The sequence below is a fragment of the Magnolia sinica genome, chromosome 4 (assembly GCF_029962835.1).
Source record: "Magnolia sinica isolate HGM2019 chromosome 4, MsV1, whole genome shotgun sequence".
Taxonomy (NCBI): Eukaryota; Viridiplantae; Streptophyta; class Magnoliopsida; order Magnoliales; family Magnoliaceae; genus Magnolia; species Magnolia sinica.
In genome coordinates this window covers 25530382-25550366 of record NC_080576.1, presented here as the reverse complement: position 1 = coordinate 25550366, position 19985 = coordinate 25530382, and the positions used below count along the sequence as shown (strand labels likewise).

The 19985-nt window shown below is 39.8% G+C and overlaps 1 protein-coding gene across 1 annotated transcript in view; it reads right to left on the bottom strand.

The window, feature by feature from the left end:
• The window catches only part of LOC131242833 (uncharacterized), a 28998-nt gene extending 9619 nt beyond the window's left edge, over positions 1 to 19379 (bottom strand). Inside the window, exons 1-7 of the mRNA XM_058241735.1 lie at positions 17928 to 19379; positions 17571 to 17578; positions 13564 to 13742; positions 9320 to 9380; positions 9118 to 9216; positions 3795 to 3889; positions 3371 to 3484 (exon numbers count right to left, since the gene is read on the bottom strand). Of these exons, the coding sequence (XP_058097718.1) occupies positions 3371 to 3484; positions 3795 to 3889; positions 9118 to 9216; positions 9320 to 9380; positions 13564 to 13742; positions 17571 to 17578; positions 17928 to 19288 (1917 nt within the window). The 5' untranslated portion in view covers positions 19289 to 19379. The remainder of the gene's footprint in view (positions 1 to 3370; positions 3485 to 3794; positions 3890 to 9117; positions 9217 to 9319; positions 9381 to 13563; positions 13743 to 17570; positions 17579 to 17927) is intronic.
• Positions 19380 to 19985: the final 606 nt, after the last annotated feature.

Sequence of the window (19985 nt, the reverse complement as noted above, 5' to 3'; positions counted from 1 at the left end):
TTCAACCTCTGTCTTAGACCTCATGATTTATGCTTCTAACACAACAACACACAAAGCCAACATGGAAACATGACCTTCAATGGAGTGCAGTTTGGTCTCTCAATCTCTAGTGTCAGCTTCCAACCTTGCAACTGCACCTCGAGAAGCCTGGTTGCATTTGACGATTCCTCAAAGATTATCCAAGTGTTACCTCAGCTTCCGCACGTTGTAGCCCACTTGCTCCAATTGGGACACTCACTCCGTCAAATCCTCTATTTTGGAGGTGAAATCACGAGGACCCAATTGTCAGATTTCTTCAAAAACTGTAAGTCTGTAACAAAAGCCAAATCGAGACCCACAATCATTCTCTTACGGACTATACTACTATAATTCGCAAATGGGACATAATGTGGATCTTGAGGCAAAGCAGCAAAGATGCGGTCCTTGCGCTCCCTAAGATGTGGTGACAAACAAAAGTCACCTCTAACAAGATTCTCCATACTACATGCTTCTTCACGTCCAATACAATTCAATGTAGCAACATCACTACTTGAATCTATCTGCACCATTGATTGTTGTTTCTTTGGTGTTCCTTGAAACTGTGAGGATTCTTCAGATGCGTGCAGATTTCCCTTTGGCAGCAAGCTGCCACCCGAGCTTCTTTCCGTCTCCTCTAGAGTCCACTGGCTCATAACACCATCCCAACTGCTTTCAACACAAATTGCATCACCTGCTGCTGCAGCGGCTTCTTGTTCATCCATTTTTTGAGTCATTACTCACATGAAGGTGCTAGGAGCATTGGTCAATCCCAAAGGCATAACCAACAATTCGTAGAGCCCATCCTTTGTTTTAAATGTTGTCTTCCACTCATCCCTAGGTCTGATCCATATCTAGTGGTAATAGCTTCTCAAGTCAATCTTCGAAAAGACCTTGGAACCAGCCAACATGTCGGCATATCATCAAATCGTGGTATGGGATAGCGGTACTTAATGGTTATTTTATTTATGACACTGTTGTCCACACACATCCCCCAACTTTCATCTTTCTTTGGCATCAACAAGGCCAAGACAACACACAGACTAAGGCTTTCTTTGATGAAGCCTTTCTGCAACAATTCATCGACTTGCTTCTTTAACTTAGCGTACTCGGCCGGATTTATCCTATAGGCTAGTAGATTAGGAAGCACGGACCCAAGGACAAGGTTGATAATATGTTGAATGTCCCTCATAGGTGGTAGTTCATCTAACAATTCATCAGGTACAAGATCTGAAAATTCAGACATTAACCTTTCTACCGGTGGATTCGTCACTTGCCCTGTCATTGAAACCTTGTCTTTGACCTCCCACGTCACTAGAGCATACATAACACCTCCCTCTTTGCTCTCTTCCTCAAATGGTCTCATAGGTCGGACATTGGATGATTTTTGTGGTTCGGCTCTCTCCTTCATTGGTTCACTTGCTTTCATAGGTGTAAGGTGAATCTTCTTGCCATTAAATTTAAAGGTAAATGTGTTGGCCTCTCTGTCACTAAACACCCTTCGGTCATAAAACTAAGGCCTCCAAAGCAATATATAAGAAACATTCATGGGAACAAGATCGCACCAAATGGAATCTTCCTAGTGGCCTATCTTAAATTCACCAAGCACCTCTTGGATACTGGAATGGTCACGTCATTGACGCATGCAATCTTGTAAAATTGTGGGTGCACCTCCACTGATAATTGTAACGTCTCAACCGGCTCTTGCGATACCACATTTGAATAACTTCCTGCATCAATAATCAGGTTACATACTTTATCAGCACACCTAACTCTGGTTTGGAAAAGAGTAGTCTGTCACCAATCTTCAGTCTCTTCCTGCCTAGGGACTACAAGCACTCTCCGAACAATGGCCAATATCCCGTTTTCTTGGCCACATCTCACCTTTTTCGTAATGTCGTTGGCCACATAGTTGCTTTTTGCTTTTTGGGCGGTCCCCTCCAAAATACTTTGGTACAGTATCCATGAACGCACCTCGTGGAGGAATAAGCCGCTCTCGAGTAGTCCTATCGGTAGTTAGATTAGCAGGTGTCACAGAATGCTCTCGAGGAAGATCATCGACCTAACCTTCTTCCTTCGCCACATGCTGTCTGGAAGCCTCGCCATCTCGTGTCATGTGTAGGGTTTGTTGGTACAGGATTTCCATCATGCCTTGATTCCAATCACTCCACTCGCATTTCTAATGCGTTCATGTGTCGCATGAAGTAGTCAATTTGATCCGCCATGTGTCTAAGCGTGTCATCCTATTGCTCATCTGTGAATCTCCAACGGTAGAATCTGCCCGTGTGAGTCGGCATCAGCAAACCTAGGGCTTTGACACCAAATTGATAGCGGATGGGAATTTAAAGAGAAAGAAAGGTGATTTAAGGGTTTTCACGAGAAGATGTGAGGATTAGAAAAAGAAGAAGAAGAAGAGTATGAAAGATTATAGTTGGGGAAGATAGATTTCACCCCAAAATCCGCACCAGAGGCGATCTTGGAATCGGCACCAAGATCAAGAAGAGGAATCGACACGTCTACCAAATGAAAGATCCTTTCTTCTTCAAAGCCAAATTACAATGCTTTACCCCCAAGACCACTAAATAAAGGCTACTCGACTGACTTAAGAGACATTACAAATATACCCTCGCAAAAGACTTTTCTTAAACAAAAAGCAAACGTGCGCTTGATGGGCTCAAGGGGGCCCAACCGCAGCACCTATTTTGGCTTTGCCGGAGTGGTCGGCTGGCCTAAGGAACCTGGAGAAGACTCGTGGGACCCACCCTAGCCTTGGTTCTCCGTTTGTAGACTTTAAGGCCCCCATCAGAACACTTTGTGGTTCCAAATATAAAAAGCAACACCATATGGACATATTTTACAATTTTTTTTCTTTTTTCTTTTAATACAAATAAAGAGAATGATAAGACATCATCCCAAAATACAAAGAAGAACCCCACCCACCCACAAACAGACACACCCCAAAAAACAAAAAAACAGCGCACCCCATGACAGAGTCCTCGTACAATCATCTAACCTAATCTATGACTAGCCATTGACTTTAAGAAAGACTGCATCTAAGGAACCAAAACTTATCCTGAAATGCCATATGACTGCGCTATAGGGAAAACACCCATAAAGAAGCCAATAGAGCCAATCGTTGTAAGAGAGACCTATTGCATTCCTTCTACCACCATGCCAAGCTTGAAAAAAGCTTCTTTGCACAGCTGTTGGCAAGCAAAATGCTCCATACAGAACTAACAAAGCCACAAGCATAACAAAATCACCATGGGTTCAGAAAATGTTTCTAATTTCTGTAAATTACAAAAAGCAAATTGAGAGAAGAAACAGAAAGCAAACTAATCCAGTAGAAGAATACCGAAGCAGCAGCTCTTGTAGTCATTGGACGTTCAACAGCCACTGGAGCAAGAGTGGGCTCCACTGCTGATATATGTGTCAAACAAGGCTCGAGATCAATGCTCCCACCTCCTTTCTGCATAACAGCAGCTAATTAGCTATAAGCAGTATGGGGCGACAGAAAGAAGGTTCAATCATCACAATCCAGTTCTCAAGCATCTGGCACTCCAAAATATGCTTGAAAAGAGAAATGTCATGACAAATAAACAGTCGAGAAATCCAGCCCATAGTTCAGAAAATTACACAAGGAACTACCTCTAATTCAAAACATAAAGAAACTAGTAGTACGCAACATCTTACTCTTAGAGATTCCAGGATACATGGTACATAAAGAATCAATAAAAATAAATAATTTATTTATTTATCAAGATAGTAATGCCTGTCACCTTCACAACGCAACACCGTTCAACACGATAACTACAACCAATTGCAGCTCCCCAAGCGCGAGACCGAACATTGTTTCTCAAAGTTGAAGTGTAGCCTACATCACCATAAAACGTAAAAGTTGAGCAAGAATCTCATGACAGTAGTACAATATTATCCACCATATACGACCCTCAGATGAGAACACACACACACAACCTGACATACACAATCAGCTTGTGATTATCCTAGTCAACTTTTACCCTAACATTCGGGTGTTTCTTGTATAAAGGATTTTGACCGAAATGATTGGTCATTCTTAGCTGGGATGTAATTCTGTTTTGTAGCTTTGAGCCTTCTGTGCTCTTTTAATGAAATTGTCGTTAGCTTTCAAAAATAAAAATAAAAATTCAAGACTCAACAATTTAATAAATATTAGAAAATAATACTGATAAAATAGCAAAAAGCAAAAGAAAATTAACTATAAGATACAAGATTGGTGGGTGGCCAAGGCATGGACACACACACACACACACACACACACACACACACACACAATGTTTTAAATATCGTTATCGCATAATGTATCGCACCCTTGGGATACAAATACATATTGGTTATCGCATGGGATATATCGGTTGTATGAGTAATATACCGCTACTGTTGGGAAACATGGGAACAATGGGAAATTGGTCGATTTTTTCAATGAAACTTCAAGGATTGTTGAAAAAGACTTCAATACACACTTAGAAATCAAAACATTACAAAAAAAATGCACATAATAGGGGTTTCCTTTGTATGGGGTCCTAATATATGCGCTTTTCAGTTGAAATGATTCAAGTATATTCAAAGTATATTCATATAATTTATAAACAGAAGAAGACATGTATGGAAACACAAGCGATATATTGCAAAACATAAGAAGAATCACTAGATCAGGTTACATACATGTTTAATTTTGTGTTTGGATACAAAGATTGCAACTTATTAGCGAGAAATTGAGAAATTTCGATTTTTCTCAAATTTCCGCAACTTGACCCATATCTCCCAAATCTCAAAATCGAAGTTCCAAATCCATGATTTTTCATGAAAAGCATGAAGAATCATAGATTTGTAACCATTTGACACTGGTTTAACGTGATTTACAACAAAAACATGGATTAAAAATTGAAAATGCTCACTGGATCGAATAGGTGGGATATATTGGCATTACCCGTGCGTTTTGTATCGCACAAGTGGGATACAAGATATATCGTGGGATATATCAGCTGATACTGTCGATATTTAAAACACTCTGTGTGTGTGTGTGTGTGTGTGTGTGTGTGTATCTTTTTTTTTTAAAAATAAAAATAAACATGGATAATAAAATCCTAAGAAAAAAGTCCGAAAATATGCATACTAATTCATAATTCATCCGTCCATCCACCAATTGAATTTGGTAGGTGTATCCTGACCTAGTGGCATGCAAATAAACAGTTGAGAAATGCAATCGTGGTCCACATTCTTCTGAACAAAGGACCAGAACTAGAGACTAGGATCTTGCGATCTGGGAGGTTTTTGGGTCAAAGCCCATCCGGGGTGGTTGTACTTAGAGCATGACGTTTGGGGAGCCATGTCGCGACTAGTGAAGAGAAAGGGGACGTGAAGGGTAAGGTTTTTAACTGTTTTCCAGTTTTACCCTAATATATTTAAGCGGGGATTGATTTCGCTCGATTTCTTCATCAAGTCAGGCAGGCCCTATTCTCATTACATCAAGTTTCTTGAGTTTTCATTAGAAGCTCCTAGTTTAGCTCGCATGGGCCTGGGGTTGGCTTTGGCCCGGATTTTGAACTGTTCAGGCAGGGCCTACTCAAAATTTTGACTTTTCCTAGTCCAAACCGGCCCATTGACAGCCCTACTCACATTAGGCACCTGACAAAGAATGATGTCTTGATACTTTGATGGATAGTGATTTTATATATTTGAACCATCAATTCCTTAAGAACTTGCCTTGGAGATTAGTATATTGCCACACGCAGACCAACTGAACCATTAGCTATTACAGGCAGCAAGTATAGGAATAACATATTTAAGATAGAGATTCTAATGCCAAATTAGTTATCATTGGTCAATTACAAAAAGAAATAAATTCGATCATCATCATCATCATCTAAACCTTATCCTGATTGATTGGGGTCCGTTACATGAATCTTGTTCCACCATTCCACTCTATCAAGGGCTAGACCTTCAGTTAGACCACAAGTCATCAAGTATTTTCTTAATACCTCCATCAATGTCCTTTTGGGCCATCCCCTTGAGCAGAGATGTGCATGACTTAACTAATTTAGGAACCTACTAGTCATAGTTGGGAATATGAAGAACCAGTGTTTGAAATATCGATACTATCGGCCGATATTATCGTTATCGTACCACTGCGATACGATACACTCGCGATAACCCCCGGAAGATACCAAAAAAATCCCAAATACCAGATATCGGCCGATATCGCATGATATTTCGATGATATCGCACGATATTTCGACGATATCGCCTGATTTTCTCTCCATTATTGTACATCGACAAACGCACGGACAGTCATGGGTGGATTGCAAGGGACTCACGAGTCCCATTGTAGCTAACCACCCACAAACACCATAAAAATCGGATCCGGGTTGTGGAGAATCAAAAAAACTTGAATTAGAAAAAAATAAAAAAATAAAATTGGAGAGTACTTAGCTGTAGCGGTGATTGGAGGTGGGCCATTCGACAGGTAAGTAGAATTTTCTTGCCATTTTCATCAACTTCCCTTTTTCTCGGAGATTCCGACGAGGAATCAGGCTGGATCGACAAACACTTCCTTTCGGAACGAGATTTGAGGGGTTGCGTGTGTGAAAGACGGATCGAATTGCGTGGATGGGGGTAAAAATGGAGACGGAAAGTGAAAGAGGGGCGCGGATTGGGGAGGGAAAGTGAAAGAGGGAAATCGGTAACTCAGTACGCTCTTATCATACTGAGTAAACTCTATAGGGCCCATTGTCATCCCTACACGCAACCCATAGTTCATCCACGCTGTCCATCCATTTTTCCAGATCATTTTAGGGGTTGAGCCCAAAAATAAAGTATATCAAAATCTCAAGTAGACCATACCAAAGGAAACAGTGGAAGTATTGATTTCCACCGTTGAAATATTTATAAGGCCCCCAATGATGTTTATTTGTCATCCAAACTGTTCATAATATCACAAAGACATGGATGAATGGAAAAGACAAATATCATCTTGATCTAAAACTTCTGTGGGCCCCCACAAACTTTTCAACGGTAGACTTCAATTCAAACTGTTTCAGGTGGTGTGGTCCACTTGAGCTTTGGATATGATTAATTTTTCGTTTAAATCCCTGAAATTATATGATAAGACGGATGGACGGATTTGATAAAATTCATGAATGATAGTGGGCCCCACAGAGTTTACTCAATACACAGTGCGCAATCCATCTTTAATGTACGCTCTTATCGTACATTACTCAGTGGTGCGTTACTCAGTACACTCTTATCGTACATTACTCAGTGGTGCGTTACTCAGTACGCTCTTATCGTACTCAGTAAACTCACTTGGGCCCACCTTTAATGTATGTGGTCCATCCGCTTTCCCATCTAATTTAAGGGTTGATCCCAAATTTTAGAAAAATATAAAGATCATACCATAGGAAACAATGGTGATACTGATTTCCACCGTTGAAACCTTTCGCTACTGTTTTCTATGGTGGGGTCCACTCGAGCTCTGGATCTAACCCATTTTTTGGCTCACGCTATAAAATGATCTCTTCAAATGTATGGACGGTGTAGATATAAAAAATACATCATGGTGGGACCCACGTAACTTGGTGGCCTCTTATGGCCCGTCAGGGACGCGGATTGCGTACCGAGTAACTCAGCACGCTAAGCGTACTGAGTAAACTCTGTGGGGTCCACCATGATTTACATATGTTATCCACTCCGTCCACCCATTTTAAAAGATAATTTGAGGGGGCTCTAGCCCAAAAATGAAGTATATCCAAATCTCAAGTGGACCTCACCACAGGAAACAGTGTGAATTGAAATTCTACTGTCGAAAGTTTCTTAGGACCACAGAAATTTTGGATCAATTTGTTATTTGTTTTTTCCCTTCATCCATGTCTGTGGGATATTATGAAATGGTTGGATGACAAATAAACATCACTATAGGCCCTACCAAGATTTCAATGGTGGAAGTCATTATTCCCACTGTTTACTGTGGTGTGGCACACTTGAGCTTTGGGCATTCTTCAATTTTCTATTCAACCACTAAAATGAGTTGGAAAAACGGATGGACGACATGGATAACCCACCCACATTCATGGTATGCCCAACTGAGTTTACTCAGTATGATAAAAGCGTATTGAGTAACTCAGTATGCAATCCGAATTCGACCGTCAGTGACGGGCGTTCATATGCGTACTCAGTACGCTCTTATCTTACTGAGTAAACTCTGTTGGGCCCACCGTGATTACACGTGGTTTATCCACACCGTCCATCCATTTTTACTGATCATTTTAGGTGTTGAGCCCAAAATTGAACCATATCCACTAATCAAGTGGACCACATTATAGGAAATAGTGTTGAATGAACGTTGACCATTAAAAATGTTTTGGGAGCCATAAAAGCTTTGGATCAACGTGATATTTATTTTTTCCCTTCATCTGGGTCTTCAAGACCCAATCAACAGATTGGATGTCAAATAAACAGTATAGTGGGCCTTAAGAGGATTTTAATGGTGGATATCCAATCATTATTGTTTTCCTTTGGTGTGGTCCACCTGCGATTTATATCCCTATTATTTATTGTATCAATCCTAAAATGATCCGTAGAAATGGATGAACGGAATTTAAATATAGTTGCGTTAGTTCAGTTAAACATCGCATAGCTTAGGACCCTATACAAAGGAAATTTATTATGTGCATCTTTTTTTTTGAGATGTTATGATTTAAAAGTGTGTATAAGGGCCTTTTTAACAATCCCCAAAGTTTCATTAAAAAATTCAACCATTTTCCCAATGTTTCCCCATGTTTCTCAAAAAGTGCGATAAACTATGCGATACAAACGATATATCCCGTGCGATAACCGATACGTATCTGTATCCCAAGGGTGTGATACATTGTGCGATACCGATATTACGAACATTGTGAAGAACTACCAGTCTCCAAAATGGCTTCTTAGGTGGACAGTTTTGTAAACCAGATGTATGTTATCAGCACTAATTGAATTATTAAATTCCATGTGAGAACTTCTTCACCCAACATCAAAACCTTGGAAGGGGCCTAAAAATATCTGTAGTTTAAAGAATGAACTCACAATCTTGTGGAGGCAGCACTCTAATAGTTGCACGTAACTCAAGGATGGCAGGAGGAGGAGGCGATGCTGTTGGGCGGCAATAACCAGTATGCATGAGAACTGAAAAACAAATCCATATTAGAAAATAAGAAACGCATTCATCATGCGTCCAATGAACACACATCCAATCAGACACTACATAGTTCTATGCAGAACTGCATACCAGCAACAAGATCCGAATCATCTGTATATATATCTGTTCCCCATAGCTGGCCACCTCTGACCTGCAAATAATGAAACCTAAATAACTTCTTTACACAAGAATGTCTAGAACAATATGACACTCCTTAAAAGCTCCAAGTCAATGAATAGAGTGCATGCTTGAACCAGATGTGAACTATGGTGGTGACGAGTCCTAAGATCTAATGCACCCTACATAAAACCAAAGCAGATGAAGAATGAAATGAAAAACCACATGTTTAAGTCCAATCCAATTTAATCTGTAGAAGAAGAGACAATATGTAGGCAGAAGATCAATCCCATGCCAATTTTAAGAACAATAGAAGCAATAGGTGGAGCATGTAATGCAGCTGCCTACTGCTATCAATCCATGATTCTAAAAACTGAGAGCATTTCCCTCAAGGAAAAACACAGAAAGAAATGCAAGGTAAATGCATAAAGAGGAAAGGTAAATGCATAGAGAGGAATTCTACAATGATGAGCATAGTTTATGAAGTTCCATGAAGTGTGCACTATAACATCTCTATTGTACACATGAAACTTGGGAAGGCAGATCAGACCATTGACTTGGTAGTTGGTACACCATCACATGGATGGGCCGCATCCAAGAGAGGCAACTCGACTTTGGAAGCCATCTTATCAGTGGCCTGAAAAGGGAATGATAAACTCGAAAAACAAGCAATGGCCAACATTCAACAGCCAAAATTCACAAAATTCACAAAAAAAAAGAAAAAAGAAAAAAAGAAAAAAAAGGGAACATTCAAAAGTGACTAATCACCGTTTTACCCTATCACCCATTTGCATGGTACCCACCAGACCAAAGGCCCTGATCTCCACACATTTTTTGGGGTCATGTAGGTTGGGGAAGGCACTTCATAGAAGTTGTAAGAAGCATGTGTCAAAATAGCAGCGCTCTTGTGTAGATTAATAGCAGTCTCATAAATCTCTTAAGAACTAGTGACAAGGGCAGCCATTAAAAATGAGGTTTCAAGTTTCTTCCATCCTGAAATTTCATAGAAATATTTTTCAAGATGTTCTCAGATGATCCCACAAGTTATTAGCTATTACTTGGAACAACTAACAGGAAGACAATACTTCTTTTTGTTTTTCTTTCTTTCTTTCTTTATTATTATTTTTTCTTTATTGGTGAGTAATGCTTTATTAAAATAACAGCCCAAGGGCAATTACTAAGCCAAGGGATTACAAAGAAGAACCGACCAACAAGAGGAACCAACTCCAGAGCTAACGGAAGAAAAACAACTCGAAGCCCCAGGAGCGAAGAAGATGTGCAGCTCAAACAATGACAGGGGAAGGTGGTTCACTGATTATTGTTGAAAGTATGTTTATTTCTTTCCTTCCAACTAGCCCAAAGGATCACCAAAGCAAATATTCCATTAAAATTTTCCTTTTCAACCAAAGGGGTTCAGTCTCCAAGCCTCAAAAATTTGCTGAATGGATATCGGCATCTATCAAGCCACATTAAACTGACCCAAACACCATCCTCATACAGAAAACATAGGAGCAGTAGATGAGGATGATTGACACATTCAGCATCCAATAAGCATAAGCAGCAACCGTCAACTATCAGCATATTTCTATGACAAAGGTAGTTAATCATCCAGATATGATCTCATCCCACAAGCCATGCAAAACCTATAACCCTTTGGAGAGCCTGTCTTTCTTTTTCATTAAGTAAGAAGACAACAATAGTTCTATGCTAGTGCAAACCATAAGCTTCCACTGACAAGACACTAGAGGCATTAGGGAAGACACATGGCTATGTAAGAAGAAGAAATGGTGTCAGTTAATGGAGAGAAAACCAAGGATGCTTCAGTGCTTACCAAGGAGTCCTATAAACATACAATCCAACTTTCTAGTCAGGGATTCCTGGGATCATGATGCATATGGGCCATGCAACCATCAGATGGGTCCCAAATGAGCTCCACACGCTGAATGATTGAGGATCAGACCCTTAGATTAAATATCGGGCTCAGATCAAGCCTAACCAAGTCCATACATCAGATCAAGACCATCCAACCGTCCAGATTGGATATCAGGACCACATCACAAATCCAGATTGGCCTGATTGGAAATTTGGGTCAGATCCATGGTCCGAAGACAGACCTGGACAAAATCAATGGCCTGATTAGTCTGTGGGACCCAGAGATCGCATGTACAACAGTTTAATTGACCTGTGAGACCTACATATCCAGTAATATTCTTTTTTCTGCACCATTCTTGATGTTTTTAGCAAGGTAACTTTCTATTTATGCATATAGGAATCACTATCAATAACCAACAGCCTATTTGCAACCAGATAGTCTGTCCAGATATTATTTTTGGAAGCAGCAGCAGAAGCTATTTTGGATATTTTTGGGAATTTTCACAGCGACACATCCCCCAGCAGCAGTTGATTCGTATTTTTGGAGAGATTACAGGTGGCTATCGCCTATTGGAAAATAACATTCAGTCAATGGACCCCTGTACTCCTGTGGCACTTTGTTTGTTGTTTTATACAGTCACCTAGTGTTTTATGCAGTCTAATATTTCTATTTCTGGTTTTTCCTGCAGCTGGCAGATTTCATATCTGGTTCCAAGTCAACTGTATGGCTGCATAGTTGTGGTGATGGTTTATGCAAAGAAGATCTGTAGTTATTTTTGTAGTATTTGGTTCTCTACAATTAGTTTCCATTTAAGAGGTTTCTCATTAGCAGCAGCAGTTGTTATTGCTTATAGGAACTCAATTAGATATGCTCATAAACAAAAAAAGAAAGAAAGAAAGAAAGAAAAAGAAAAAGAACTGTGATTTGATATAGATATGGATGAAGCTTATTTGGATTGTGCGTCGCCTGTAAAAAGACCACAGTCCCGTTGTATGACGGATGATTGATTTTTCTGAGTAGATTATTTTCCAGCATGTGTTCCTCTGACTTTAACCATGTGTTGCTGTAACTTTAGCATGTTGCTTCATCCAATTACTAGATTTAACCTACTGGCTGTTGGGTATGAACCCACCCACAGTCTCTATTTGCATTTATCTCTCAATTGGGTGGTTAGAATTGAGGCTTGAGCCAAAATCTGGTACATGCACATCTGGATTTATCGTAATTCAGTTCTGCGCTGAACAGAAAACCCAACTTGCTAGTCAATGGTCAAACCATTGGAGAAAATATCACCAACATACTGCATGCCAGATTCCCATTTTTAGCTCTAGTCAGAAAAGAATTGATAATTCAAGCACTCTGAGCAGCTCACAGATACCTGGACTAGATTGCAACACTCTCCAGTTTTGTTGAACAACAAACCCTAACCTAAGAGATGGCAAATCCATACACATGGGTTATAACAGTCTACAAGAAAGACATTGACTTTAAAACTAGTTACATAGTTTGCATTTGTCAAAGCGGCACTGCAACAAGCCTATATACATACTTTGAGTTGCTTATATGTGTAGTTGCATTAGTTTCAGCAAAGCAATGCCAGAAATGTCTGAGACAATATTTTATAGGTCTATTTGAGAACTGTGAAGACATGCCAACAAATGGCCAATAAAGTTTTGAGTGTCTTATAGCCATAATTAATCATTACAAATCAAGGAAATTTGTACCTTACACCTTACAGCGTTTTTGGATTGAGGGTAAACTGGGGGAAAGCCTTCAGTTTACGTCAACAAGACATTTGCACTTGCTTGGGAAGCGAAGAATGTCAACAGCAAACTGTTTGCCATTGCCTTTACTACCTAACAAGGGAGTGGAACCTTTTTCTCAAAAAGGCAAATAATGAGAGGAAAAAAAAGGTTTCCCTTTGATGTGATGTTTTAAATAGAAATTTTGGAGGAAAAAGAGGTTTCCCTTTGTGGGATTAGAACCCAACCACTTTCAAATGCAAAAGAAAAGCATTTTCCAATACTTATTTTTAGCAAAACAAACAAGTGGAAAGGGTTTCCCTTCACCCAGCACTGATGTCAATTCACCATCTCCTTATCTCACAAGTTTGCTTTCCCTTGCCTTTCCTTAGATTACTCCCAATCCAAACACGCCCTTAGTTACACCAGGCATCAACAAACTGTGAAGTCAACCCAAATAGCTGGCAAAAGCCTGTGATGATGACAACGATGATGCTTAGAACATTATAGAAGATTCATTCCTACTGCAGAACCATTAATAACTCAGAAGTTAACAAAGATGGAAAAAAATAAAATAAAATAAATTTGTTTTTCATGCTTACTTGGCGATTTGTGGCAGTGACATATTCAGCAGGTACACGGATTTCCAGAGTTGGAATAGTGTCATGAGAGCTTTCACCATTTTTAATATCTTGAGATGCTTCATATTCTTTCCACAATTTTAGCAGTTCTTGCATGCATTCACCTGCTTTGTAGACAACAGTGGAGACTTCAAGTTTACCTGCAAATAGCAACATGATATGTTTCAAAGGCAATAAAGATAGATAAAGCCAAGCTTTAGATAAAAGAAGTGATGATGGTTTTTAATCGTTAGGCGGCAGAAATTTCTCTTGGAAAAGGGGAAATTTCAAGAACATTCAAGGAGGATCAGAAGATAAGAACTTGGGAAATAGAAAAGAAAAAAGAAAAAAATAATAAAAAAATTCCATGTTGACGTTCTTGGGGGGAGAATTGCAAAAGGGGTGTGTGTGTGTCTGTGTGTGATCTGGTGTCAGCGGTGGATGTCTACATGGGGGCTCTTTTGCTTTCATTGAAATGCCACATGGTTGGGGAGTTATTGTGGGAGTTAACAATAGTTTACAAGCCAAATGATCCTAGAATGAAAAGCGGATTTTGGAATGAGTTGTTTGAGATCAATAGCAGGTGGAATCTCCCATGGTGCTTAGGCAGGGATCTCAACACAATCCGGTTCTGGTGTGAGAAGTTGAGAAGAAGCAAGGTGACAACTTCTATGAGAAAGTTTGCTGTGTTTGTTAACAGCAATAACCTGGTTGATCTTCCTCTTAATGGAGGCCGCTTTACTTGGTGTAATAACCAAGATAGGCCTGTTATGAGTAAGCTCAATAGGTTCCTTATCTCTCATGAGTGGGAAGGCAATTTCTCAAGGGTGGTGCAATATGTTCTCCCATGGCCGACCTCGGATCATATTCCAATTTGTTTAGAAATTTCAGGCATGTTTAGTGGCCCTTCCCCCTTTTGCTTCCAAAATCAGTGAGTAAAGCCGAATTGGTTATGTGGAAATGGTTGCATGGTTGTGGAACGAGTAGATGGTTAAGGGATGGGCCGGATTCCAGATCATGAACAAACTTCAATATATTAAATCCAAGCAGAAAGATAGAAGCAGATCCACTTTTGCGGCTGATGCTAGAAAAAAGGAGCCGTTGAGTTCCCAAGAGAAGAAAACTGTAATATGATTATTCAATTACGAGTTCCCAAGATTTTCCAGGAGTATGGAATATGGATTCCCATGAATTCCATTTTGGAATCTTGTTTGGATAACAATGGAAATCCAAATAAAGCTCTCACAAAAGTCACATCATATTTCGTGTGTGAGAATTTGACTATGGTGTTTGGATAATGATTGCATTTTGAAATCCAAATTTTTCTTTATTATTCAAAGATGATAAAGTGCCATGATGGTAACAATCATCTATTTTCTTTTCTTTTCTTTTCCCACAATCCAAACGAGGCCCTAGGGAAGTTTCTAAGGTTGAATACTAAGAGATCTTGAAGAGAGGAGGGAAGTTGGAGGCAAAATTCTGGAGCTATTTGGCTTGAGGGGGATAATAACACCGCCCTTTTCCATAATATTGCTAATGGTCGAAGGAGGGTGAACTATACTCATAAGATCTGTGTGGCTGATGATGTCTTTGAAAAAGTTCCCTCCCTAAGAAGCAATTGTTGGCTTTTAGAGTCAGCTTTACTCTAAAGGAAATATCTCAAAGCCTAAGCTAGATGGCCTTCCTTTCTGGGATGTTATGGAGCAGGAAGTTGTTTGGCCAGAGAAGGATTTCTCTAAGGAGCATATTCGAAAGGTGGTGTGGGCTTTGGATAGAGATACGGTCTCTGGGCTAGATGGTTCCTCCTTTGCTATCTTCCAAGATTGTTGGGAGGTTATCAAAGATCTAAAGTGCTTTATGAAGGGCTTCCATGATCTAATGTGCTTTATGAAGGACTTCCACGATCAGGTTATTCTAAGTAGGGACCCGGATGCTACGATCATAACCTTGATTCCCAAAACCCAATATGCTTCTAACATTAAGGATTATAGAACGATAAGTCTGGCTGGGAGTGTTTATAAGATTTTTGCTAAGACACTTTCCTTAAGGTTGATAGAGGTCCTTACGTCGATGATCTCTCCCTTTTAAGTTCTTGTGAAAGAGTGAAATTTTAAACGGTATCTTGGTAGCAAATTAAGCTATTGTAATACAAGGGTATTTTCATATCGGGCTCAAGTGGGGTTGCCTGTGGGATGCAAGGGCACACTCGGGGTGGGCAACCTGTGTGAGGCGGGTGGCTTGTGAGAGGCGGGCCCCACCCGTGTGAGGCAGGTGGCTCGTGTGAGGCAGTACCCATGTGATATGGGGCTCACGAGGGGGGTTCGGCCGAGGTCCTAACCCATGAGATGTGGGGCCTGGGCTATGAGATAAAGGAATTAATTCATCATGCTCTATCAGTTCGAGCTTCTAGAGCAAGTGGATAATTGTCCTGCGTCAAAAGGAATGCAAAATTTTTATAAGAAAGAGTGCCACAGAGACAGCTCTATCCTAATCTGTACGTTCAGTCAGTGGTTCTGGATTGGGTCAGTTGTCTCCCAAAACTATGTAACCTAGGTGGCTGAGATTAGAAGTAATTAGAAGTTGATTGTTATTGGGTGATTGGCTAGGGTTGTAGGCCGATTTTTTTTTTTTGCTGTGTTTTATTTATTTCTTTCCTCTTGTGCACCTGTCGTGTGGTTTGTTTTTATTTCTGCAGAGGTGAGACGACAGGTCACACCTTCCTTTGCACTCTGTGCCTTTTCTATTGTTTATTTAATGATATTGTCATCTTCTTTAAAAAGAATGTGCATATTCTGGTCTAAAACTAGCAAATGATACTTAAATTTCATGATTTTTCCTGATCAACACGAATTGTTTCTTTTGAAAACCTACACTAATATCACAAATTCCTTTCTAATCATTGGATAATGACACCAAACAAACTTTACACCACTAAATAGTAAAACTGCAAAAATTTCAAAGCCTGTTGAAGCTACATGGGCCAACAGTCAAATAATGCCTAAATATAAAAAGGTTTTCGAGTAGGGATTGGTCACAGACTGCAAGTCTCTACACACTCACTGCAAGGAGGTAGCACCCAACTGTTCCATTCCCCAATGCCCATTTATATCAATTATGACTTTCACGTCCTTCCAATTTACTTTTGAACTTGAATATCATGTAATGCATAGTTGCCTCTAAAAGCAAAAAAGGATCTACCAGTTCTATAATGCATTTGATGTCAACGTCGGACCCTTCCAACCACTCAAAGATGAATGAGAACTTGAATACTAGTGAGCTTGAAGTACCCAATAAAGATATGGAAGCAGGAAATTCAGTACATAAGAAAGGAAAATGAGAAACGGGGGAAGCAAAGAAGCAACATATGAGAAGCAGATAAGGAAATGAATCAGGACACACTTGAGAAACATATGGGCTTTTTTTTTTTTTTTTTTTGAGAGAGAGAGAGAGAGAAATGCATAGGTAATGAAACACAGTAGATGAGAATTTTATTGAAGCTTGTTTAAACTAACAAGAAATGCCTTTAAATTTACAGGATTTTTTTAAACGAAAGTACGAAAAACTTATGAAAGTTTTTTAATATAAAGTTTCACTTGCATTGCACGAGCATGTCACAAGGTTCCACAAATGTTTCGCAGGAGTTCCAAAATACAAATCATTGTAGACTCAGAAACTCATTGCACCAGAAATGCATTTCGCCTACCTCCGGGGCTTTTCATATGCTATGATAAAGACTACAGTTGAAGAAGGTAGAAAACCATCTGGAAGGTTACACCATCTAGGAAAAAACAAAAGTAAAGATAATAGACAACTTGAGACTATAAAAGTCTAGGCTTGGTTCAAGCTTTGCAAAGTAAACAAGTTCCTGACAATAATTTTTGACAGGGAAAGGCACTTTAAACCAATGAAGTATGTTGTTGTTGGTTTGAACTGGTGATAAAGAAACAACAACAATCAAAATCACAGTTGAGGAGAATATCTTGGCTAACCTCGAGATCTGCAAAAAAAAAAAAAAAACAGAGAGAGATGAAGACAAGTAATCAGCAAGTGCTTAACCACAAAGGAAAGAAACATAAAGGGATAATGTACAGAGGAAGGAGGCAAAGGAAATACATAAACATATTCACTCACACTGCACGCACAAACAAGCAACCAATTTCCAGAATTTAAGCTTGGATGGTTTGTATTCCATGAGTGTGCAATGACAGTGAATAAGGAATGTTAACTGTTATATCAATCATGAAACGAAATAACAACAGCTGGAGTACATATATAAGAGAGTATGGATGCTACTTAGCATATCCATATAAGCTTGCATGAAAATCAAGAAACATAGTAATGCATACCCTTCATTATCTCGTGGAGGACGAGGCTGAAAACGAGGTTCCCGACTAGCTGGTTGGGAGGTCCCCCTTGACCGTAGCATCCTCCTGCGCTGCTGAACACCAGGGCTGAATACTTCTCTATCCCTTTCAGCAACTCTATCGCCTTCTCTGCATGCATCATCAGGTTCCTTGTAAGACCTACCACTTTTATCACGTCTATCTCCTTCCACATCAAGATCCATTTCTCTTTTCTGCTCTTTATCATCCCTATCCATGACTCTCAAACTATCAAGTTGTTTAAGTCGCTTCTGCTCTAATTCTGAACTTTCCTGATCAGGCATTTTGAAAGATCCATCCACCAGTCCCTTCCCATTGTGTGGAATCTCTTTCTCATTTATATTCAACGCTTCTCTCTTAATATGATCCTTTTCCCTATCCTTCGGCCGTTCCTTGTCTTTCAAGACATCCCTTTTTTCCATCTCCCACCTCTCCAGTTCTCTTTCTTCCCTAGTTAATTCCCTACGTTCAGTACTTGTACTGCCTAGCTGCAGATTGTTTCCGTGATCATTTCTATCCTTTTCCCTTTCTCCCCAGTCTCTGTATTTCTCATCCTTCCTTTTCCCTTCCTTCTCTTTGAGTTTCTCTTCAGCTTTCCAATCAACTTTGTTTTCTCCAACAGCCTCACATGCTTCTAAACACTCCCTCTCTTCAGTTTTCAAAGCTTCCTTCCCAGTATCATCCATGCTACGTGAATTATCCCGTGCAACTCGCCATGGATCCATACCATCATTTGGTGTTTCTGAATATCTTTTTCCTCTATTGTTTTCTTTAGGTTCATTGCAATTCAAGTGAGAGTTCCCTGGAATGTAACCATCCTTTTCCACCTTAATTTCTCCCTTAAAATCCGTTTGAGACTCCCTCTCAGATTTTATTTCTTTATCACCAGCTACACTATCTGACCTTGTATCTTTCTCACCTTTAGAAGCTTGAGGATCCATCCTTGTATCATTGGACAACTCCCTAGTGTCTGCCTTTGTTTCCCTGTTCTCAATCTTGGCACTTCTGTTGTCCTTGGAATCTCTCAATTCTGGTCTGCTCTCAGCAGCAACTGGATGGCCTAAACATGAACCAAAAGAAGAGGATGGTATCCGATATAGTGGAAGCACAGATGATCGTTTATCAGCATCACGTGGCTCAATCCGTTGGACTTTTGCTAACCGTCCATCACTCATGGGCACGAAGGGAGGGTGGTATTCATTAGGAAGTGATTGATTAAATTTACCAGAAAGATTGGAAAATATGGAAGGCTCCTCCAGCGGGCGTTTTGAAGTCATGGGATGACTTCCCTCATGCCCTTGTAATCTCTTTGGAGCACCACTCATAATGTCTTCAATGTTACAATTTACCAGTTTCTCTGACAAAAATGACAATTTCTCATAGCCTTCACTAATGGAAGCAATTGCTGATCACCACCTGCAAACCAAAGTTTCCACACCCGTGTAAACTCGTGTTGGAATCACTTAGATCCACCATGATCTTCCAAAAGTAAAGAAAGAAAATATGATGAGATCATAAGAGGAATGCTATTTCAGTAGAACTATTTGGTATTTGCAAATGAGAAGTTTTGGTAAAATCACTTTAGGATGTGGATCAGATGGCAAACCTTATTGCAGTGGGTTCATCAACTGATGCGCGTGAAATCCATGTTTAAGTTAATTCAACAGGGCAAAAACATATGAGAATCATGACATTTTTTTCTGAGATACCAGGAAAGAAAGATCATACATGCCTTCGAAATTGCCAAGTTAACAGGCCTAGATACACCTATGATCAGTAACAATTCGACAAAATATGACAATAAAGACTGAGAAGCTAAATGGTCTAAATGAATCACTTGGCAAGTTCAGCATCCCCTTTAGTTCTACTTTTTTTTTTTGGTTAGCGTGTTAGTACACACCCATGTCAGTACACACACTCCATGTTAGCCACCCCCACAAGGGATCGATACCAAGACCTCAAGTGTTGAAACAAGGAATCTCCACTCAGTCTGCCAGTTGAGCTATGGATCTGGGTGTCTTT